This window comes from Hypomesus transpacificus, chromosome 19 (assembly GCF_021917145.1).
Source record: "Hypomesus transpacificus isolate Combined female chromosome 19, fHypTra1, whole genome shotgun sequence".
NCBI lineage: Eukaryota > Metazoa > Chordata > Actinopteri > Osmeriformes > Osmeridae > Hypomesus > Hypomesus transpacificus.
In genome coordinates, this window is record NC_061078.1 from 6,757,317 (window position 1) to 6,781,555 (window position 24,239).

General features: G+C 46.2%; 3 protein-coding genes across 4 annotated transcripts; 2 read left to right on the forward strand and 1 right to left on the reverse strand.

Annotated features, from left to right (window-relative positions):
- Positions 1-2,201: 2,201 nt before the first annotated feature.
- On the forward strand, positions 2,202-14,111 carry bean1 (brain expressed, associated with NEDD4, 1). Its single transcript, XM_047042350.1, has 5 exons — positions 2,202-2,704; positions 4,127-4,255; positions 11,522-11,722; positions 11,957-12,098; positions 13,745-14,111. The coding sequence occupies exons 2-5, from the start codon at positions 4,231-4,233 to the stop codon at positions 14,109-14,111; spliced, it is 735 nt and encodes a 244-aa protein (XP_046898306.1). The 5' UTR covers positions 2,202-2,704; positions 4,127-4,230.
- A 3,665-nt stretch (positions 14,112-17,776) lies between these two features.
- Positions 17,777-20,258, forward strand: si:ch211-189a15.5 (spermatogenesis-associated protein 2). The gene is made up of 2 exons (XM_047042356.1): positions 17,777-18,253; positions 18,413-20,258. The coding sequence occupies exons 1-2, from the start codon at positions 17,930-17,932 to the stop codon at positions 19,790-19,792; spliced, it is 1,704 nt and encodes a 567-aa protein (XP_046898312.1). The 5' UTR covers positions 17,777-17,929; the 3' UTR covers positions 19,793-20,258.
- Positions 20,259-20,370: 112 nt separating this feature from the next.
- tk2 (thymidine kinase 2) lies at positions 20,371-24,219 on the reverse strand. Of its 2 annotated transcripts, XM_047042358.1 has the most exons (11): positions 23,966-24,219; positions 23,639-23,684; positions 22,981-23,045; positions 22,703-22,777; positions 22,563-22,616; positions 22,344-22,433; positions 22,107-22,180; positions 21,804-21,892; positions 21,532-21,611; positions 21,263-21,343; positions 20,374-21,140 (listed from the first exon to the last, which is right to left on the reverse strand). In XM_047042358.1, the coding sequence occupies exons 3-11, from the start codon at positions 23,035-23,037 to the stop codon at positions 21,054-21,056; spliced, it is 687 nt and encodes a 228-aa protein (XP_046898314.1). In that variant the 5' UTR covers positions 23,038-23,045; positions 23,639-23,684; positions 23,966-24,219; the 3' UTR covers positions 20,374-21,053. The 2 variants fall into 2 exon arrangements, with proteins under 2 accessions (XP_046898313.1, XP_046898314.1); XM_047042357.1 differs by lacking the exon at positions 23,639-23,684 and having other exon boundaries at positions 20,371-21,140; positions 22,981-23,018.
- Between the last annotated feature and the right edge of the window lie 20 nt (positions 24,220-24,239).

Genomic DNA, 24,239 nt, shown 5'->3' on the forward strand with positions numbered 1-24,239 from the left:
TCTTCTCTGTCTGCCCTTCACTCTGTAAACAAACATACACAAACACAATCAGACACAGTCAAACACTCACACATACACACACAGCACAGGAATCTCCCTATTGACAAGCATATGGTGCTAGGCCCTGCTTTGACCAGCATAAGAAATCACACACACACACATGCTCAAACATATGTTTGAAAATATTTTCCTCCTCTCATTTTCCCTTCTCTCATCTCTTCTGCCCTGTGGAGATTACACACCTCCCACACACCTGACCATGAATCGATCCCTGCCGATCTCTACGGGGGAGATTAGATGCAGTGACACAGCAAAATGACAAGTGAAGGTCAGGCACCTTCCTTTACTACTACAACTGTTCTGACAAGAACAAATTATTTACATTTGTAAATCCTGAAAAGGGTCTATAACATGGAAAAATGTCCATGTTATAGACCAACTATTTGGTTTTATGTAGCACTTGTTTTGTCAGAATATTGCACTCACTGTAGAATATCTATACATCACTGTCCTCCTACAGATTCTTTTTGCATGACAACCCAACACCCTGGAATAACTTAGCTAGAAGGCTAAAGTGCATTTCAAAATTAGATATTGGATATCTCTCTCTCTCTCTCTTCTGTCCATGTTCCACATTCTTCTCTCCCCCTCTTTCATTTTTTTCACTCCCTACTCAGTCCTCCTCTGCTCTCTCCTTCTCTCTCCTTCACCCTAATCATTTCCTCCGCTCTCTCCTCTCTGTATCGCAGCCCCCGACCCCCCCCCCCTCTTCCTGTGGCTCTGTTGCTCTCCTCTCACTCTCTTCCCCGCTCGACTCAGTATCTTCCAGCTCACTGCCCTCAGAGTGCTCTCAGATGGCCTTCTGGTGTTCAGCCTCCTCTTCACTTAGACACACACACATACACCATTGGTCACTCAGTTCTACACTCACGTTATAGGTTAAGTGGTGTGTGTGTGTGTGTTTCAACCTGACCTTCTCACGTTTTTCAACACATGCTCCACATCAGCATCAGGAGCTCAAGAGGAAGGAGCAGTGGGGAGGAAGGGGGGGGGCGGAACAGTGACATGGCTGGCAGCCGTGGAGGTGTCCATCCCTGACCAGATGGCCTGTCCTGGGAGCCTCCAACGCCCCAGTCTTCAGCCAGTCCATCAGTCCAAGTTAATAGCACAACGGCTGAGAGGCAACGACAGCAAATGACGTTTCATTCTCTCCTCTCTCGGCTTCGTCTGTTAACATGACTCAGCAAGGCCTCTGCCAGGTCAGGGCTCATTACCAAGTCATACGATTGTGGAATTGCAATAAAAACCCTTCCTTTTTGTCCAGAAAACTCTCCCAGTCAGCTGTATTGAGAAAGTGGTCGGAAAGGACATCTCTCTTCTCAATGGTCAAACCTTAAGCATCAGTAGTGTAATCACCATATGCAAAAACGTTGTCTTTGAATTCTACAGCCTAACCTCAGCTAAACTACAGCCAAGCTGCCAATACTGACCAGGGAGTTTGCTGTATGACTACAGCAGGCTGGATGTTATTTTCTTCTCGCAGCCCACAGTCCCTGGTTGAGGACAGAATATTGATCCTAACCGATTGATCAATTAAGACTGCCCCATGTATTGATTACAGTTCTGAGACAGGACTCACTCCCATAGCATCCACAACCACAACCACCAACACAACATCACCGTCTGTCAACATCCAACCATGCCGCCTATCAAGCTGCAATGATACAGAACATATTTTTAGTCTTGCAGCTGACACGGAGTTCGACGCTTAAAGTCTTGAAGAGGGCACTAATACAACTGCTACTGCAAACCTGTGGGAAATAACAACATTGGAACGCCCACATCGCCCGTAGATGTCGCCAAACCCTTTCATGCATTCTGATCTATCTCATACACACGACACACCTATCATTAATCTTTGTTAGCGCTACAGCCTGTAGCGTGGACAGCGCATATATGCTTTTGCTGAATGCCTGTTTATATTGCCTAGAATTGGAGGCTATTCATCGGTGTTTTGTAAATATCATGCATGATTGTTCTTTAGAAAACGGTTTCGCTTTTAAGAGATTTTTTCTCCGTTGGATTCTCTGAGGGGAGACGCAACCCACGTGCCAACCCGTGCCGCTTCAGTAAACAAACTGCCGCGCTGTTGCCCAGAGTCACACAAATGCAACACTGTAACAGTGTATGTCCTACCGAGCAGACTCAGACCAAAGCGCAAGAACCTGACCGTCGGCCAGATTTGAACCCAAAAGGGTGTATTTCCACTGCCCCGACGGCAACTTGACTGTCATGACCAAAAGCGCATCTAATGCAGATATCTGACGACCCGCAGAGGGGAGAACATTTATCAGGAGACGGAGAAATTATTTTACAAGTGCCTTGATAGTAAATGTTAAATGCAATCTATAGAGCATCAGATTGTGACCACTCTAGGACCGTGTCACGCATAGTTTAACGGGTTATTCTCTCGCTAATCTGTGGAGGTGGGCCGTGCCCCCAGTCGACTGCGCGTGTTTAGTCGGGATTTCACTCAGGTCAGGATCGGTTGATGCTGCAGACATATACGGCTACATCTTAGTATATTTAACAAGATGAACGAGTTGTTTTCGTTCCTAATTGAGTTTCACCATCTCTCTTTTCGGCTGTCATAGCCATTTAAGGGACAGCACCAGCCTAGCGTGGGATTTCATTTCTTCTGCGGGTACGTAGCCTAGGCTATCGTCTCTCTACCCCTCTCTCTTCATCTCTCTCTCCTATAACAGTGTACTCCTCGATGTTGGTTACCAGTATATGTTGCTCCAGTTCTGTTGTTGCATGTCGAGGAAAGAAACAATTACACTGCTGGACACATTTATTGTAGCCTATAGATGTCAAATGTCTTATGAGGAATATCTTTGTGAAAAAGATACTTCTGTGGCCTGTAACAGGCCTTCGGGTAAAAAGTTAATACACTTTTAATTGATAGCCTACATGCTGCTACGATGATCACTAGATGATATGAGAGTTTGGCTCTCCTCTAAGGAATACCATAACTGACTTACGCAGGGGCAAATTGTGTTGTCAGTGAGGGCTAGTCAAGATTGATGAGCGTGGTGAAGGCTCTCGGTCCAGGCTACAAATAGTATTGTGTTTTGGCTGTAGGCATGATTTATTTATTATTTATCCTTCATCTACACGAGGGACATCTTTCGAGACCAAAGATTCACTAAAGAGCTTTTTAAATTGCGGACGTAAAATTGGCCTTCTAAACCAAAACAACTTCAAACAAGTGCAATAAAAATACACCAAACACATTATAGCCATACGTTTACTAAGATACAAAAATATATAAAGAGACAGACTGTGACTGTATGGTTTGTAGTTTTAGGTTATGTACTTGGTAGCTCTCACCTGCCCGGGGCTCTGCATCTCTCTATATTCTGGACAAACAGTTCCCCTCCCTCACATTCATAAGAGAGGAGAGGGAGAACTGAGAGGATAAGGAAGAGACGGAGGAGTTAGGGAGGACTCTACATTGGGGACAACACTACGTTGTCACGTGCTCCGTCCTCTATGACGTGTCACCCTGAGAATGAAACAGAACCCCAGTGTTCTAACGTCTGTTATTGCTGTCTGACTGCCTCCCTCATGTCCCTCACTAGACAACTGATGCCAAGTCAGGACTTGTTACCTTTCTTTCGTTCTAGTTCAATAAAAAGAAGCATTGGATGAAGCATAGCATCAAACAGAAACCCATTGAACAACACAAAAACTGTTTATTAACATTTTGAAGATGAGCTCATTTCCATGCACCATTCAAATGTGACAGGCCTGACAGAAGTTATTGAGAGGATAAGAGAGAGTGTCAAGGTCAATGTGTCATTATTGATCAGTATGCTGTAGTCATGTACCGGAAAGACCTCTGAACACAGGCTGTGTTTGAATGTCCCCTTGACTGCTCACACACACACACACTCACACACACACACTCACTCACACACACACACACACACACACACACACCTCTGGGGCTTTATAAACAACTGAGAGGCTGTCACTCACATCACTCTTCTCCCTCATCTCATTTGCTTCCCTTTCCTCTACTCGCCTCCTCTTCTCATCTCTCTCCCCCCCGCTCCAGCAGCTGTGGACTTCGTCGCTCGGCTTGGCAGAAACATCCAGCTCAGGTTCACATACTGTCTGGTTAACAGGTTGTGATGTTGCTGTAGGTACAGACAACGGGAGTACATGCTAATGAAATTGATCTGCTCAGGTAAGACAAAACATCAACATTTTCTTGTTTACTTGTTAAGATGTTTTAAATTAGTTTGATTTTTTTCCCCTGTAAACGGTGAATGTGGTGTTCTTAAATGTGATGTTTCTACTGCTGTGTTGCCAGTTTTGACTGCTGTGTTTTGGTAAGATATTTATAGCTGATTCAAACAGCCAACCCTTTTTTAGCTTTTTTCCAATAAATTGTATTGCATAAGTAACTGCCCACATACATTATGAAATCAAAAGTACTGTAAAAGTTCTATAAAGGGGCGTTGTGGACACCTCACAGATTCAACGGTGAAGGGGTGGTTGTTGTTAAACACAGCAATTTACCAGGGGAGTATTTCAGAAAGCAGGCTATGCCACATACCGGGTTAGTTAACCCACCAGCTGATTCACAATGTTGCAGCAACCTACTGGCAATGTTGCTACAACGCAGGGTGTCAGCTGGGGAGTTTACTTACCCGGGTATGTCACATAACCTGCTTTCTGAAATCCCCCCCTGGATGGCTAGGTGAACCAGGTACTTTGTCCCCCGAGGCAGTCTAACAGGTTTAGACCCTCTAATGAGAGCTATGAATGGAACAGAGGTGGAATCACTTCTATGTCCCTCTGCTAACACAAAAAGACATCCTCAGCCTCAGGTGTGACCTGGCCGTATCTGTCCCATCTCCATGGTGGATAACGGATCTTATTGGTTAAGTGGTGGACCGAAGCAGCCCTAGTCTGAACACCTTGTCCCCAGACATACAGCTAGTTCCAACCCATATAAATGCAGTCTGAAATTTCTCTAAACTGTTTGCAAAAGCAGAACATTGTCACCTGTAACAAACACCAATGGAAACGGGTTATGGCAGTCGCGATGGAACCCGAGGAAGGTCACATGGTCCCTGGCCTTCTCCCTAGGCTCTGTCACAGATCAGAATCCTGCTTGCAGAGAGGCGTGGTCGCCAGCATCACCCCAGAGCTCAGACTTGTTGACCAAGGTCCCTTATACAAGCTCCTTTGTCTCCAAACTGTGTCAGACTGATGTTAGGGGAGTCAGGTGGCCGAGCAGTTAGGGAATTGCACCAGTAATCTGAAGGTTCGATTCCTGGCTGTGCCAAATGACGTTGTGTCCTTGGGAAAGCCACTTCACCCTACTTGCCTCGGGGGAATGTCCCTGTACTTACCTTAAGTCGCTCTGGATAAGAGCGTCTGCTAAATGATGTCCTGTCCTGTCTGATGTAAAAAGGCTGCTGTTTAAATCTAGAGCGGCTGAAGTCTGTGTAGAGGCTGTGTGCTCCGTTAGCTACAAAGGTGTCTCTGAGTATCACTAGGTTCACATAATCATACTCGGCCATGTCAGCCTCTCATCTATAATTCACCAGCCCTCCTACTCCTCCACACCTGAAATGTCACCAGCACCCCAGGCTGTAGACAGCTTGTCATTTGACACACACACACAGAGAGAGAGACACACACAGAGACATACACATTCACTCAGAAATCAACAGCATTAACTTTAGCAGTGTGCCACATAGCTGTTAATAGTGTGCATGGAGACCCAGTGTATATTATCTGCAACCCAGCTCTGCTGGAGGAATGGGGACGCTGCTTTGTGTTGTTGGCCGAGACAGCAGTCTCTGTGTGAGAAGCAGATAGCTGTGAGAGAGGCAGCAGTCTCTGTGTGAGAAGCAGATAGCTGTGTGAGAGGCAGCTTGTTCTGTGTTAGAGGCAGCTAGCTATGTTAGAGGCAGCTAGCTGTGTTAGAGGCAGCTAAATGTGTGTGAGAGGAAGCTAGCTGTGTTAGAGGCAAATAACTGTGTGAGAGGCAGTTAGTTATGTAAGAGACAGTTAGCTGTAGAAGAGGCAGTTAGCTATGTGAGAGGCAGCTATCTGTGTGTGAGAGATAGTTAACGAGCATCTCTCCTGTTGCCTCAGGGCACATACCTTTCTGGCGCCCCATGCATGCCAATGACAGATCTCCTTGAACAAATTCCATTCTTCTCCTATTCGTGCTAATTATCAAATCATGTGGTGCAATAAGATGCTTCATTATGAGCATCCTACCCTCCATTATTTCTAACATTCTGATAGATAGACTGATGTACGGTATATACACTGAGCTGTTATACTGATGAGGCTGGAGATGCTGGAGATCTTGCTTTCAATAAGGTGTTACCCTGTGGTGTACTTTTGTAGTTTACCCTGGAGCGCCATACAAAACGAGCCCATAGTAGAGGCTGGTCTGTAGTGGGACTTCTCTGTAAAGGCTGGTGTGTAATAGAGGCTGGTGCCCCACCCTCAAAACCCCCTACCAGGAAAGCTGCTAAGCTTATTAATAATAGAGGCAGGAACGGTGAGAGGTCGGCTAATTGGCTGCTGTGTTTCCATGGTGTCACTTCTTCTCTCCTCACCCCCCCCCCCCTCCAACACCTGGGCTCGTCCCTGGTGTTCACCCTCACCAGAAGGTCATCTTCCATGGGTTTACCCAAAACACCATACACATTCCCCTGTTCATGTCATGATGGTGCAGAGGTAATAGAGGTGGAAGAAGAGATCTCTGGTGTTTACTTTGTCAACACATTTTTCACTATCACACCGTGACATTATCCGCCATCACATTATCAAGTTTAACACATTACGATGAATGTATCACATTATTTAACACATTAATTTGACATCAACACATCTGTAAGCACGTCACATAACCTGCCCGTGGTGAGTCTGGCTTTCCCTCCGTTTAAGCAGCTTTCAGCTCTACCACTGTGCTTGCATCTCTAGGCGTGATTGTTCTTCTATGAGCAGATGAGATCCTAGGCCAGAATCCCACCTCGGGTGGGGCTCTGTTCCAGCCCAGTGCCCAGGATCCATCAGCAGCCCATTACCGGGATCCCTCCATCCCTCACACACAAACCCCTATTTTTATGCATTATGAAAATGTCAGAAAAATTCATATTTCAGTTCAGCCCCCCTTCCCCTGCCCACCCCCATATGGCCATCTATATGCATATCAGGTGTGTGTACCCAGTAGGGGGTAGTGGGCGGGGGGGGGGGGGCGCTTAAGTCTGTGTTTGTGTGTAGAGGGTGGGGGGGAGGGGGGGTGTAGAAAGCCTGTGTGTGTATAGGGGTGTGATGTTTGTATCAAGGTGGGATGTGTGTAAATAAGTGTGTAGAGAGAGATATGCGTCGAAAGGTTTGTGTGTGTGTACATGTGTGTGCGCCAGTGAGAAGCCTTCCCAATGAGAGCCATTGCAGGAGGGCAGATCACAGCAGCAGATGTCGGGTGAATCTCATCCAGCCTGCTGGAGACAGAGAGTTGTTTGCTTAGCAATTAGCGACCAAGGCTTTTTAATAGGATCTATTAATTGCCATGGCAAACTGCTGTGGAGCGAGGGGGGGGGGGGGGGGGGGTGGGGGGGGGGTGATGCAGGCAGGGGACAGGGAGGTAGATTGGAGAAGGGAGAATGACCTTGACAAGTCCCTTCATTCAAATCAAGAAAACATGGTTGCATAACACAGAATGTGATGTGCTGTTAATTTCCGTCTGTTGCTTCCTATGTCTGTCAGATACAGACTGTTCCACCCTCCCTTCTAACAACCTGGTTTTAACAAACTGGTCATCCAGACCTCAGATGACGTGTGCCAACACGCCCCCAGCATGTCATTTTCCTGAAATGTTCTTCCTGGTTCTCAAGACTCAGGTACCCCCCCTTGAGGAACTGCCTCAGAGGTGATGTTGCCGTGGTAGAGCTCAGTAGGGGGCCTGATCACACACAAAAATTATTCATTCTGCCCTAAGGCTCTCAGCAAGCCAATCAACGCCATCTCTTCACAGGGGACAAACCAATCACAGCTCATTTCCGGCCTGCCATCAACAAGACCTCAAGGGGAAGTTCAGACATGTTTAATATCCGTATGGTTAGGTCCAGATGGGCCAATCATCCCCAGCCCAGAGCAGCGGATCAGGGGCTCAGGCCTGGACTAGTGACTGATCTCTGGATGATGGTCTGTCCAGGCCAGTAAATCATCTCTCCATTATGATGTTGACAGGGGGATTTTCTACTCTGTCCTGCAGCCTTGCTGTCGCCCTGGCTGGCGTGAACGGTGTGTCCACATCACACCGCAGCCAGACAGAGCAGCAGAGGAGGCCTGCTGCTTCTCCAATGTGAGGCCTGATGGTGGGTGTGCAGTAGGAGCTGGCTTTGGGCTCGCCGGCTGGAAATAAACATCAGTGATGGTGTGACATCATCTGTTGACCACAGCAAAGCAAGAGGCTGTCAGTGAAATATGGGACAGCAGCATAATAATGATAATCATAATGGGTGCTCTAGGAGGTGCTAGGCCCACATGCTGACAGGCAGATTACAGGCTGGCTGACCCACTTGTTCTTCCCCAACACAGAGGGTGACCCACATCCACTCCCCTCCTTCATACAGGCACTGGTCCTGTTTGTAGTGCCACAGTAGAGTGCTGTAGAAGAGGAGTTAGTAGTAACCATGGGAACACTATTAAAGTAGGGTTCTCCTCTTTCCAAACCCCCCACTACTCCTTTCCCCATTTCTCTTCCTTGCCCCCACTCCTTCTCCATCTCTTCCCCCCTCCTCCCTTCTTCTCTCATCTTTCTCTCCACATTCTGCTCTTTTTCCCCCAGTCCTCTTCCCCCTCCCCTCTCCGCCGCTCGGACCACTTATTGGCCCTGACTGGCTAGTGGCGACCTCAGCTGCAGGATCAGACATGACGTTTGTTCAATATAGGAAGCTGCTTCACACACCGCACCGGACGCTGTACCGGCAAAACACTCCCTTAGAAACAAGACAGACTTGTCTGAATGAGAGAGGAAGGACCGCTCTCTGGGCCTCTAATAGGGACAGACAGCTGCCACAGCAGGCTCCTGTACCCGGGACAGTGGGGTCGGTCCCAGGACTCCCTAACACTCCACTGAGCCATCACATGCAGGACAGGCTCAGGACATGCCAGAGTGGTTTGTATCTGAGATCGATTCCTGCTTGGCCAAGCACACTCTGACTTACATTAACAGAATGGATTGTGAGGAAGGCATTTATGTGTTTCCGTTGCAAAGCCTGTCTCTCTCTGTCCATCATTTTGAGAGAGAGAGAGAGAGAGAGAGAGAGAGAGAGAGAGAGAGAGAGATAGAGAGAGAGAGAGAGAGAGAGAGAGAGAGAGAGAGAGAGAGAGAGAGAGAGAGAGAGATAGTATGTAGCATTGGCCAGTGAGCACCAGGGAAGGAATGTGGGCTAATTATTATGGTATATCTGTGGCAGCGAGAAGTGGAATGACTCCTGTGGGAAAAAGAGAGAAGAGGGTGGGTGGGTGAATAGAATGAGAAGCTGGAGAGCATATTATTGCGGTATTGATAGGTTTAGGTACCGGTGTTGACGTGGAGATGGACTCCAGAGGAGGGTGCTCTGTTCTGACAGAGGGAGACTGAGAAGACACAAGCCAGTGCTGTCAGATCTAGCTCTGGAACACAGACATCATGATGACAACCACAGCACAAATTGAGAGAGGTAGAGACAGGGGGAGGGAGAAGTGAATCGAGGTGGAGAGAGGAGTGGTTACGAGAGGTTAAAGAGAGGAGTGAGGAGACAAAAAAAGGAGAGAAAAAGATGAAGGGGAAAAGGCATGGGGAGAGTGAGAAAGAGGAGACTGAGAGAAGGAAAATGAAGTGAAAATGAGGAGAAGATGAAGAGACAGAGATGGAGAGAAAGAAAAAAAGAAAGAAAGAAAGAAAGAAAGAAAGAAAGAAAGAAAGAAAGGAGGAGGCTGAGCTCTGCAGAGGACAGGACTTAGACTGATGAAGGGCGCACGGTTGCGTAACCATGACGCCCTGGCCCTGCGGGATTCCAGGAGGCAGACAGAGGCTTCAGCTGCTCCTAGAAAGAGATCCCCGCAAGGACAGGGCAAGGGTTAGGGCTAGGTCTGCAGTTAGGGCTGGGTTTGGGACAGGGCAGTGGCTAGGACCTGTGCTAGATGGGTTGAGGTTAGGCAGGGGCACATTCTTTCATGTCCTTTGCTGTCCGTAGTGGGTGTTTCCAGATATGTGTGTTGTCCTTCACATGTGTGTGTATGTGTGTGTGAACCTTAAACAGCTGGGGGACCAGGGGCATGCACGCTTCACTGCTTGCAGCTCTGGACCAGATCCTCCAAGGGCTGCCAGATCCTCATGTGTGTGTGCGCATGTGTGCATATGTTTGTGTGTGTATGTGTGTGTATGGGTTGTTTATTATATGTAAGTTGTACTCCATTGAATAAGAAAACCATGTGCCACCAGGTGTGGCTCGGTGACAAAGAGCAAAAAAAATGAAATACTTTAGTATCGGCAGTGTTTATATGAGTGGTGATTTAATGGCTGATTGCCCAGGCCTGTGATGTCTGTTGTGTGTTAAGTGTTAAGTGTGATATGCATTGAGTATATTAAGTGTGGTGTTATGTTCCATAAGAGTATACATTGTGTGATATGCTTAATTTAGACTGGTTTTGAATAACACTTAGTTATTTAGCAGACGCTCTTATCAAGAGCGACATACAGTAAATACAGGGACATTCCCCCCGAGGCAAGTAGGGTGAAGTGCCTTGCCCAAGGACACGTCATTTGGCACAGCCGGGAATCGAACCAGCAACCTTCTGATTAGTAGCCCGATTCCGATTCCCTAACTGCTCAGCCACCTGACACCTGACCTGAATTATACATATACATGTAATGTATATGTATAATGTATATGGCTGTAAAGTATAAGTATATGGCTGTAAAATAAACATTTTTTTCTTGGCACACTACCCACCACACTGTACCCCCCTCCCCCTCAAACACATAGGATTACAAGATAAACAGTAATTATCTTCAACTGTTATATATGCTGTTTCCTCGATTGTGAGTAGGATGGTCCACTCCTGTGCTGAATGGAGAGTGATTTGACTAATCATTAAGGCCACTGCCTACTCATGAATAAACAGATCAGACTGACACCTACTCATGAATAAACAGATTAGGCCCCCACCCACTCTAAACAGATTAGACTTTACGACAGTCATGACAGAGTTAAGACGGCAAATTATATGTTATTTTTACTCCTCCTTATTAAATGTGCAGTAGTAAATAAATAAATCTCCAGTAGTAAATAGTAAATTAAAAGATGATCTTCCACACAGGATTGCGATGCACACCTTTTCCCAGGCTTGAATACGCTCTAAAGAAAACATTTGACCAAAGCCATCCATCCACCTCTGTTCACCCCCTTCCACTCCCCCAACCCCTTAGTGAGCGCCAACCAGAGCAGCCCAGCCCATGACTACCCAGACTGCCGTGTGGGTGGCGGGGAGGCCAGTCTGCTGGTGTCTCCTCTGGTGGTGGCGGGCATCGTCATCGGCCTGGTCCTCCTCCTATCCTGTGTCACCATCATTGTGGGCAGCCTGCGCAAGGACAGCCGTCTGCACAACCCACACCTGCGTGCCAGCTACGGTAAGGGTTAACTCTACCTAACTAGACGTCAGCAGCAAGCCAGTTGTGATTAGTCATGAAGCTTAACTCAATAACTTCATCCGTCTGTCTCCCCTGTCTCCCTCCCCCGTCTCTTTCCCTCATAATTGTCCCCTGTCTCCCCCCCATATCTCTCTACCCTGTTCCCCTTCCTTGTCTCCCTGCCCCATCTCTCTCCCTCGTCTTTCTTCTTGTCTCCCCCTGCTGTCTCCACAGCCCCTGACGGTCTCTCCTACGGGGGCTCTCTTGGGGACCTGAGGTCCACCTGCATGGATGAGTTTCCTCCTGCCTTCGACTTTGACTCCTACACAGAGAGCCTGTCTCAGAGTCACACCCTGTACCCTGATTCTCCTCCTCAGTAAGGATCCCTGCATCACCAGCTTCCACTGCCTCTCATCATCATTTCCTATATATATATTTCTTATCTTTTATGACCAGCTCACATTCAATGATGTGCCCCTCCCTGCCGCTAGCCCAGTTAGTCTCTCCGCACACACCAAGGAAGGCTAGGAGGGATCCTGATCATGGTGTATTACTGTGGACCGGCGATGTATGTGTGTACGTGTGTGTGTGTGTCCTCGGTGCCTCAGTGTGCAAGGCAAGCCGGTGTTGCCACAACTACAGATGGTGTAGGGAGGCTGAACGCTCACCTGTGGAGCCTGTCAACACTTGCGCTTCCGCTCAGGGTACTGCAGAGCTGGGCGCATACCAGAATACACAAACACACACACTCAAAACTGACACATGCACACATTCAAACACACATAAACATGGAATGGACCTGACACTCACACAGCAAATGGGAAGGACCTGAACACAAAGACCTGATGCCCTAGGTCCTATACTGCGGACAGGTCCTATACTGCGGACACCCACAACACACACACCTAATACAAACACTCTAACTCTATGTTAACCCCTTTCTTCTACAACACACATACACACCCTCATTATGTCTCTCTCAGCTACCACACATACACACTCTCTCATTATGCCTCTCTCTCCTACAACACACTCTCATTACGCCTTTCCTACAACACACCCGCACACACACACACACACACACACTCCCATAAAAATTGGAAGTAACCATTGTTTAAAGCCAGGGTTGCAGGACTGTTGTGATGGAACAGGAACCTGTAATGAAGATTTAGACAGCAATCCCAGCTTTAGTGTCCCAGAGGGAGTCATCGTTCTTGCAATAAGCTATTAGGAAGCAACACCTAGGTTCCCAGAATCCTAGGGGGGAGGTTGTTATAACAGGAGTGTGTGTGTGTGTGCACGCGCATGTTTGTGTGTGTGATTTAGTGAGAGAATGATTAAGTGTGCTTTTGTGCACAATATAGAAAGTGTGTGTGTACGTTTCCTGGAATCCGAGGGGGGCTCACATGAGTGTGTGTGCGTCTGCATGCAGGAGTGGTGTGTGTGTGTGTGTGTGTGTGTGTGTGTGTGTGTGTGTGTGTGTGTGTGTGTGTGTGTGTGTGTGTGTGTGTGTGTGTGTGTGTGTACCTGGAGATGTCAGGTGGCTGAGCGGTGAGGGAGTCGGGCTAGTAATCTAAAGGTCGCCAGTTCGATTCCCGGCCACACCATGACGTTGTGTCCTTGGGCAAGGCACTTCACCTTATTTGCCTCGGGGGGAATGTCCCTGTACTTACTGTAAGTCGCTCTGGATAAGAGCGTCTGCTAAATGACTAAATGTAAATGTACCTGAGAGGTTCAAACACCTCGTTTTAGTCAGGTGGGGTTCCTAGCTTTGTGTAATCCCCTGGACCCACAGGCCCACAGGCAGGCCCCTCAGGGTTAGAAGGCTTGTTTGACACCACAATTCTCTTCCAAACTTGCAATCCCACATAGAAGACACACAAACACTATATTTGTGTACAATATTCCAATAAACAAAGTGGAAACATGGTGACAGAACCAAGGCAACAGCAAATAATGCATTGTATTGATATGGAGCAGTAAACCCAATAACCACCTTTTCAAACATCTGCTCTGTTCCAGCTATGAGGAGTGTGTGGGGCCCGGAGCCACACAGATCTATGTTCCCACAGATGATCCCCCTCCCTACTCGCTGACGGACCCCTGTCAGCAGCACCAGGAGACCCCCTACAGAAGCCTGGAGACATCTGCTTCAGCTTCCTGGTTAGCTCCCAGCACTGCCTCACATTACCCAATCAGACTTCAGGATCTCAGGCGGCAGCCAATCGCCTCCATCTCCCTTTCAACCCTCCCCCAAGAGGATGCACCCCCTTACGAGGCAGTGGTGCATGAACAGCACCAACCCCTTCCCTTGATGCCACTGGACGTGCTCAAATACCAATCAGAAAACAGCCTCCCGCCACAACCAGATCAGCACAGGATTCTGTAAAAGTGGGGCTGTGGAAATCTTACTGTAAAACCAGAACTGGGCCTATAGAACTCTTCCTATAGAACTGGACCTGGGTCTGTAAAACTCTTCCTAAAGAATTGGAACAGGGACCGTAGAACTCTACCTAACCCCCCCCCCCCCCCCCCCCCCCCCCCCCCCCCCCGCCACAATCCCTGCTCTCCATATTAGGATGGTGCTGCTGTCTCCCAGCAGAGCCTTCTGCTGCATGCAGCAGCCTGGCTTCCACTCAACTGCCTGATTCACACAGACCCTACCTCTGGGATAAGTGTCTTCATCCCAATATGTCCGCCGCATCATCCCTTTAACCCTGGGGCACCGCACCGCCATGGAAACATAGGCATTCCTTGTCACTGGTGCATTGTGGGGGTTGTAGTGTTTCCTTTCTCAGAATGAAGATGCTTGTAGTAAGTGTCCCTCTTACTGTTGACATAGAGTTAACACACAGATACTGTAGAATGTTCCGTTAGCGCCTTCCTAAATCTCACATTCCATTCCAACACATCCTGTTGTTCCAAAAGACTGATCTTTCCCTCATTCAATAACATTACAGCTCTGTATGTAGCAGGTCTTTAAGACTCCTTTGATTAATGGCAGTACGTCGTTGTTTGTTCAATAGTGAGTTACGTTTTTTGCACTATTGCATGAAAGGTCTTCCTTTCTGCATTGTAGACTGGCATGGTCCCTGAGTGTGCACTATTGGCATTGCCCTCTACTGTGGAGCAGGGCTTTTTTAGACACAGACTGTTCTGGCTCCACCTCCCATGACCTCATGCTCACACAGTAGAATACCTTACCCAGATACTTGGAGACGTGCTTTAGACACGTGTTAGACATTGCTTTCCCCATGTCGTAGGACTGGACTCAGACGTCAGCTTAGCAGGCTAATGCAGACCAACACATGTGCTGTGGTGACTTGTCCTCCCTCCTTCCTCTTTTGTTGCTTTCGATCAGCCCTCCATGGTGAGGTCAATCACTGTGAGCACCATCAGGTTGGTAGTTTACTTTTATAGTTTAAAATCATAGTTTGGTTATTTAGACAGCTTGCTTCAATGATGAACTATGGACTCAAGTCATAGTTCACCATGGTAATTTACTATGGAAGTTTACTATTGAAATACTCAACATCAACTATTGTAGTTTGGATTCTCATATTTCACTATGGTAGTTTACTATGGTAGTTTGCTATGGTAGTTTGTTTACTACTATAGTTTACTGCAATGGTTAATTATAGTGGTAGCTAACTACTACTCTATTATAATTTGCTATAATAGTCAACTATGGACCCCAATCATAATTCTTTATGGTAGTTTTCTATGGTAGTTTCTTACCACATTTTATGTAGTATTTTACCATGGATGCAATACTTTACCATGTCCACATTAATCCACTGCCATAATGGAGATATGTTCTTGATTGTCAAGGAGATGTTCTGGATAGTTTAGGTCAAGGCCCTCAAGGCAGCATTCCTGAAGCTCAACAGCCATGTATCACCACCAAGTTCTCACTTATTATCAGCACAAATATACAGTATGTTATTACAGTTGATGTTGTTTTAAGTATGAGAACTTTGACACATCCATTGAACAAAGTAGTCCCCTTTAGATAACACCTCCAGCCCAGTTACATGGTGCAGTGTTAATATGCTGGAAAAACAATTATATGCTTCAGAATGTTTAACTTGGAGTATATTATGGAGTATATTATTAAGTCATGTTTGTAATACAAATACAACACAGCACTGGGCTTGGTGAACAGTAGCCAAATGCAAACCATTATTACTGTCACATCCTCCATCAGTATGGGCCTGACTCATCATGGTCTTTTCAAAGTTGCACATCTTTTTCCTTTATATTTCTCTCTAAAAAAGTATCTTATGTGGCTCAGCTGTTGATGTTTCAACAACTTTTCCTCTCCTAGAGATGTTGGGGACACGCCTGTCGAGCACCATGACTGTTAGAATGCCTAACACCGTAGCCATAGAAATGTAATGCAATGAATTAAAGTATAAGAGCTTTTCTATCTAAAATACTGTATCTTACTGTTCTAAGTGGGTTCTAAATGTGTTGTGGTCTGTTAGTCTGTTGTTATTATTACTGTCCTGTCTTCTAAGTATGCGGAACTGAAACGAAAGACCTCACAATTGTTAGATAACAAGTGTAATGTTTTGCCGAGTGTTCATTTGTTGAATGTTGGTGTTAGTTTAAGAGATGTACGAGGTAGCCTGGCTGTTTCTTTCCAGGCAGTTTTTTTCTAATTTGGCTGGGGTTTTGGGGGGATGAGTAGAGGGAAGTGAGTAGAGGGATTACGGTTCTATTACATAGCACAACACACAAATTCTTGTCAATCTTCAGTGCCACTCTATTCTCCACGGAACACTGGGAGAATGTTCACTTGCTGTATGTAGCATATGCTCATCCTAATCCAATGTTGGTGAAGCAGCACCCCTGAAGCTAATCTTTCATGTGGATTATTAAGATAACGATACAGTACGGTATGCACAGAAACTGTAGCCTCGACAGGTCAGAATAATATGTTCCTCTGCCCCTTGGCAGTGAAAGATGGTAGATTGTGTATTGTACTTGGTGTAGAGGAAGGGTGCGGTATAGCCTGCTTCTATAAGACCTGCTGTGTCCCCATGAAGGCAGCTCTACCCCAGAGCCAGAACCACAAGCTTGGCTGCTTTAACCAGAACACCAGAGGTCTCCATCCCTTTTCCTGGACAACTACTGTTTCATCCTGTAGGTGTTCACTCCAGCCCCCCTTGTATCTAACATGAATCAGCTTGTCAACCAGCTAATTATCAGTTTCTTGTGTGCACAATTTGGATTGGAACATATCACACAAACAGGAGCATGGTTGGAGGAAAAATGTATAGCTCTTCCAGTTAGAGCATACACTGCTAGACTGTATCCTGTCATCCTGGCTGGTGGTAGGCTTAGCGTTTTTGTGACAACTGTGGGACAAGACTGTCGTTGTGGTTTTACTCTCCCTCCATCCTGTGTGACAATCATTCTTGTTTCATTAGTCACAGTTGTCAATGGTTACTTGGGCTACGTCTTAGAACGTTTATGTATAATTTCTCTAATTAGAGGGAAGTAAATAAAGATCACTTCTCTGACTTGAGTCTGAAGTGTGGATGTTTTGGCTTGCAGGAGTGAACCGAAAGTCTGCTGAGATTTAAAAAAAATATATATAAAAAAACCTTGAGACCTTTTCAAACTTTTTGTTTCTTCCTAGAAAAGAGCTCTGCAGAACCAGAATATTTTTTGTAAGAAAGAAAGTAATATGATGACTTAATCCTAGTTATTCATGTTACAGATCTGATCTTTGAAGACGATTGCGCCATCTACTGGTACTGTCAAACAAATAAGGCTAACTTTTGTGCAATAGCGCCAGTAAGGAAACAGAAAGTATTCGTAATACAAGTTTAGTCGGTAAAAATGCATAATGGCTTGATGTTGCTCCACAATTACCAGAAACCAGGAAGGCAAAGCATAGGCCTATCTATGTCTGTGTGTTTTTATGATTTTCCTTCAATACTTATTGAGCTCTTTCTCCTCACACTTAATTTGTAAGGCGTGTGCTGTGTGTGTAACGTCCCACTTCACGTAGCCTACGTGATAAAATATGGGCTAATCATATGTATCCTGACTAGTGTTTACGACAATGTGTCATTTTGTTTCCGCCTCGTCTTTCTTCATGACAAACCTACCTCGCTTATCCCTTTGGCACTTACTAAATGTACTTCCTCGTTTCATTTCTAAAACCAAACACGGCTTGTATTTCTTCAGAAAACCATGACGAACAGTCCTGACCAAACGCCAGATGACCGTCACATTGTCTTTGAAGAATATCAAGATTATTACATACAAACTGGTAGCCCGGAAGTGTGTAAAGAGACTCCGGTTACTGAGAAAGCTGTGCGCTTCTTGTCAGATTCGGATCCCGCGGGAAGGTTTCGTACAGTAGACTTCTATCACATCGTGTCAGAATGTTCAAAAATAGGCTCCAGAGATTGTCGGAGTGTACTTGCTGCACTCATCAAAGCTACTGAAATGTTGGAGGTGCTTTGTGTCAATCTGTTTCTCTACCCATGGAAGAAAGAAATAAAGAGCCTCAAGGTAAAATAAAATGCAAATTCTTAGTTAACCTGTGTATACAGTACCTTGCATGTGCGTGATGGTAGATGAAATGTATAAGGGAAAGTCCCAGTATTGTTTTGTCGCTAACTAAACATATTCTCGTAATATAACAACATAATGTTACATCTTTCTTGTCAGACTTACACAGGTGCGTTTGTCTACTGTCTCAAAGCTGTGTTGCCACTCAGCATCACTCAAGCCATCCTGGCTACAGTGGGTTACCAGCCCCAGTCTGACACACAGTACGTGCTGGCTGACTCTGTAGACCCTGAGAAGGTCATCCAAGTCGGTTTTGACCTATTCCTGGCCAGGATGGAGTGTGAGCACCTGCTACAGGTCATGAGTCAAAGTCCACAACCTGAGTGCCTTGAGATCCTGTGCAGGAGAGGCACGTCTCCCAGCATCACAGGTCCCGAGGAACCAGCATCAGGGAGGGCTGAGAGGGAGAAACAAGAGAAGGAGGAGGACGTTGTGGAGGGAGAGCTCTGTACTGGGTGCCCTTTGGTGGCTCCTGGTCCACAGGAGAACGAAGAGAGCCAGGTGAGCTCACCAGGGCGGCCTGAGGTGGGCCTTCCCCTGGAGGCTGCCTCTAAGCCCCCCACACAAAGCCCCTCCCCAGGCCTCAGACCCTCCAGTACAGCCTTGAATGAAGACCGGTTCCACCTGGAGATGCAGTGCAACTACCCAGACCTGGCAATTAGACAGAAGCGCATCTTCAGTAAAATCCCAAGGCCTCCAGCGGCGCAGAGCATCCGGGAGAAGCAGCAGGCTGATGAGCCTGGCAGAGCTACGTCTGGCTTAGCCAGTCAACTGGTTGGGCCCCAGTACACCTTACACACTGCAGCAGCCGAAAGCCCTCCTACGCAGCCCCTCAGTCAGAACCCCCTGCCCAGACCCACTCCTCAACAGGATTTAAGGAGCAGAGTTGAACAGGAGGGCCCTGAGAAGCAGGGTGGGCTTGAGGCTGGGTCTGAGGCTAAGACTGAGGCCTGGACTGAGGCTGGTGAGGAGGAGGAAGAGGAGGAGGAAGTCAGACAGCTAGCGGAGCGGATGGGCCAGATGTATGTGTGTAAGGAGAACCTGGGATATCCCATAGAGGAGACCGGAACCCCTGATCCTCACCCTGACCAAAGCTCCAACAGGAGCCCGGCCCCGCCCATACTTTGCCATCCCTCCCTGGTGCCTGTCTGTCATATCCCAGGGTGCAACAGCTGTGGAGTGGGCATGGACAACCTCAGAGAGCCGCCTCACTCTGTGTACGTCCCAGCCTGTCACCTGGAGCTGTGTGACCCCAGCCAGAACCAGAGTCAGGCAACAAAGAGCCCCAGGGCGCAGATGGAGTATTCTGCAGTTGTAGGCCCCAGGGCGCAGCTGCAGCATGCTATGGAAGGGCCCAGCATGGAGGTGCAGCACCAGGCAGTGGTGGGCCCCAGAGTGCAGCAGCACAGGAGCCCCATACAGCAGCCTGAAGATGACTTGCTGCAAACTTATGTTATGGTGGAACATGACAAAAAGTGATATTATCAAAAATCCTATTTTCAAGAACTCTCTTATGCGTTTCAGTGTTTAAAAGTGATACAATGTTCATTTACTTGACATTGTGTCCAAGAAAATGTGCTCAGTATCTCAGGTTGCAAATATATTTTCTTTCAGATTATTCTCAGGTAACAATATTTACTTGAATCCCCTTTAAATAATATATAATTAGGATGTTTTAGTCCATTGCTTTGTTTGTTCTTTGAGGAAATGAGATCATTGGTGCCAAAGGGGATTTCCTATTAAGGTGCGACTCAGAGGGAGCCTTTCAGAAGGGAATGCTATGACAATACAGCACTAACAGCACTTACTCAGACCATGAAACGTATTGACAAGTTATACAATTGTGTACAGATTATAACCATGAATGTCAGACATCAACTGTTGCTAGATCGTTCATTATGACTGATGCACAGATCATTGAATAAAACCAAAATGCTTGCTTGTCCTCAGATGTGCTCGTCTCATTCAAATGGCTTGAAGTGTTTGGACTTCTTTCAAGTAAAGTACAGTTATGTACATAAGTCTACTAATCATTATTTTAATCATTTAAAATAATAGCAAACAGTATGAACAGGTTGTAGGGGTAAGCACAGGACAGTACTATGGTCTGCAAGCTTATTCACAAACAACATTGAAAGCTTCAATCTCCAAAAAAGGTAAAATGTTCATAAATAGATCAAATCATATTCTCTAAAGTGTAATGAAAGGGGGTGTTTGTGTGCACAGCAAAGCGGGATGGAAGTGAAGTTTATGATGGGGTCATGACTAACCTGTGGCTACATGTAACCCTATGTCTGGAGCAAAGACTTGATCTAATTTGGTCAAAGAAAGTGAACAGACAATTCCCTGTAGAAATAAAATATAATACAAATAAAATAAACATCTAATTTGGTCAATGTTAGATGCAACTGAACTTCAAGTGAGGTAAGTAACAGATGTGTGAAACATGAAATCTCTCACTAAAGACAGAACGCAAAGAGCCTTAATCTTTGTGATCATTGTGAAAGACATCTTAAAAACAGTGTAACTGTGATATTATCACATAAGAAAACCATGTCTCTGTTTCGGCAGTCAATGAGTGAGCCATGAAGTCAAGTAATATATGTACATTGATTAACTACAGAAATAATTTAGTTTCACGGTACGCAGCCTATACATTATTCAGAATAGCTAATGTAAACCCATCTGATAAAAAGATTTGTGTGTTTTGTTTGCTTGGCTGATTCTTCTGGTTAAAGCCTCAGACACGGCTGGCAGCCAGGATCTTCTCCCGGTTCTCCTCATACTGGTGGAGCATCTTCTGACGGTCGTGGTCCGCCGAGATAACCTGAGACAGGGACAGCATCGTTAAAAACACAGCAGCTATATCATGACACAAGGACAAACATCTGAAGATTTGTGACGCCATGGGTGACTTGACAATATGGCGGAATGTAATTGGTCACTCACCAGAACTGGAGCAGGAAGTGGGAAGGTGGTCTGGTTGATCAGCCAATCTTCATACAGCTTGTGAATGGCCTCAAGATATTCCTGTTGAGAAAACAGGGGCCCTAGAGTCTAGATATTCTTCATTTTCTTTTAGGTGGAATATGATAACAGGCTTGTAGACTCTTGTGCAAAGCAATGAGCAGCCCCTTATGACAAACCACTTACAGCATTTGCCTATTGTTTTGCAAAAAAGGGCTATGCCCAACCAAGTTCAAACAATATCCTCCTACCATAGGGATGACCTTCTCCTCCTCCCTGCATCTATCTTTTAGACGCTCATAGCAGGTCTTCGGGGATGTCTGCAGGTACACTAGAATAGAACAGGACAAAATAGAACTGAATAGGAAAGAATAGAACAGAACAAAACTGTAAAAAAAAGACATAACAATTTAGAACAAAGATTAGTAGAACAGCACGTAAAGGAAGATGATGATCCTAAGGTATTGTTTAAAGCAGCGTGTTTGACGCGATTAAGCAGTGTCATTTAAGCTCGTAAACTCACCAATGAGGTCCACTGGTATGGCGATGTTTTGTGTAATCCAATCGAACCACTCACTGAGAACAGCAAAATCCACCTCTGGCATCTTCCCACTGCAGAACATAAAATATGACTGTAGTCTCAAGTCAGGCCTGTAGACACAGCTCAGCAGTATCAGGTTTTTAGTTTGTGGTCTGTAGTCCTGGGTCTGTAGTCTCAGTCCTGTAGTGTTTCAACAGGACCATACGTTCCCCCAGTCTAGGTCTAACACACCCAGCAGCACTATCCCACACATGTCCACAGCTGGACTTAGCCGTAATGACATACCTTTTAAAGAGGTTCTCCACGAAAATGTTCTTAGCGCTGTAGATAGACCTCTCCATCATCCTCACAGGGGCTGACTGGAGAGCAACACACACAGCAACACTGTCAGTCACAAGGCTTGACATGTTTGGATCTCTGAGAGGCGTGAGGACACCCCGAGGACCCTGTACTTGTGTTATACTATGTAATACACCTCACAGGTCAACGTATCTCATGCAGAGGTCCATTAAGTCTACCTACTGTAGGTGACAGGTGTCTGTCCAGCATGGTCAGCTGAATGTAGGTCTGTAGAGTAAGGCCCCATCGGGTAGGTTCCTGGTACATCAGCCCCTGAGAGACAGAGATACACAAACAACTGTCATCTTCCATCTATTACAGTCATGAAGATACACACGGTTCTTATTGTTCATCTACAGCCCTAACAGAGGACACTGAGCAAGGTAAGCAATGGCTACGCACCAGGGGATTGTGTCCTCGAACATTTCGCCATTTGGACACAGGCTCTGTCAGCACCTGCCGTGTAAGAAGAAGAGCAGGAAGAGGTTAGCAAGTCAGCCACAAACCACTTTTCTTATTCTGGCTTTGATTCCCCATCTCACCTCAATGTTGTTGGTTTTACTGAAGTACTCCAGACACGTGGTCTTTCCACTAGCAATGTTGCCCTCAATACAAATCTGAAATCAACAACGATGTGCATTACATACAATTCTAGGTTTATGTCTTGGTATAACTTCAGTTTCAAACATATAGGCTACTGGGGTTTAGGTCACGTCCACGTCTATTTAAATACAAAAATACCTGAAAAAAATGCGAAAGTAATCCGAGTTGGATTTCTGATTAAAAAAAATTAATCAGTAGGAACAAGGCAAATACTGACCACGGCCTTCTTCTCCTCGCCATTACGCACCAGCTTCCCTTGGGAGGAAGACAACATAATGAGATCAGTGTTTCCCACAGATTAGAAAACTATATGTGGCGGGGGGGGGGGGGGGGGGGGGGGGGGGGGGGGGGGGTCGAAATAATTCACAAAATCAACAACAACAAACAAATAATTTCTGCATATGCAGGTAGCGACGCTGCATACAGGGTGCTAAATAACTATTTAACTGGTCGGCTCCATGACGCCGGGTAAGTAGCTAGCTCTTGAAACTTCTCACCAAAAGAACGAAGGGGAACCTTCGATTAAGACATGTCCGTCGGTACCTAGCGAAAAGTAGCCTCAACTTTCCTAGACCTTTAGCTACGGCACTAATGCTGAAGGCTCGCTGATGTAGCTGTCGGTCTCACTAGAACGGCGTATGCATTGTTGCTAACGTGTGCTGACGTAGTGACTGTGTGTGTATGTGAGAAAGACGCGTGCGTGAAAGAGACGGAGGGAGAGCAGGGGAAAGGAAATGCAGCTGAACGAATACGCTGCGTGTTTTTACCTAAATAGCGATAAAAAAAATGTTTTACGTAACGCAATGTGTGGCGGCCGGTGTTGATTCTGTGGCGCACCGCCACAAATTAGTCTATGTGTGGGAAACACTGGAGATAACTGAGGTCCTGGTCTGCCTCAGTCAGTCAGCTACGCAGCTAACGCTAAGTCAAAGACACAGAAGATAGTTATGGGAGGAGGACGAGTGGGGGGAAGAGAAAGGCAGGCAATTAGGATATGACCGGGCTTGGTTCTATTCCTTCTCTCGTGCTTTCGTACAGCGTGCAGCTGGTTTAAGGCTACAGTAGAAAGCTGTACGAAGAAGTCTTAAGCAGTGATTACATCATTATTAGTAGTAGTTCGCAGGGAGAAAGCGACATTTTTGTCGTTTTCTCTCCGCGAACTTCATAGTGATACATTTTAGCACACAGCCTCGAGCACCTACTTGTAATGTGGTGTGTATTGTTGCTATGAGTTCTCCTCTGCGATATGCTACTATGGAAAGATACGACATGCGCCAATGAAACAGTCCAATTTGAAGACAGTCCAGTCACGCTTCTCCGCAATATATTATTAAACGAACAATTCAAGGACATTTTGCATAGTTGTCAGACGTGCAGTACGGAAGATGTTTTTTACAGTCAACCGGGTATTTGGTATTGAAGCGGTTAACAGCTAAGTCTATGCAGCTAATGCAGTTCTCGCGTGGTGTTTTAGTT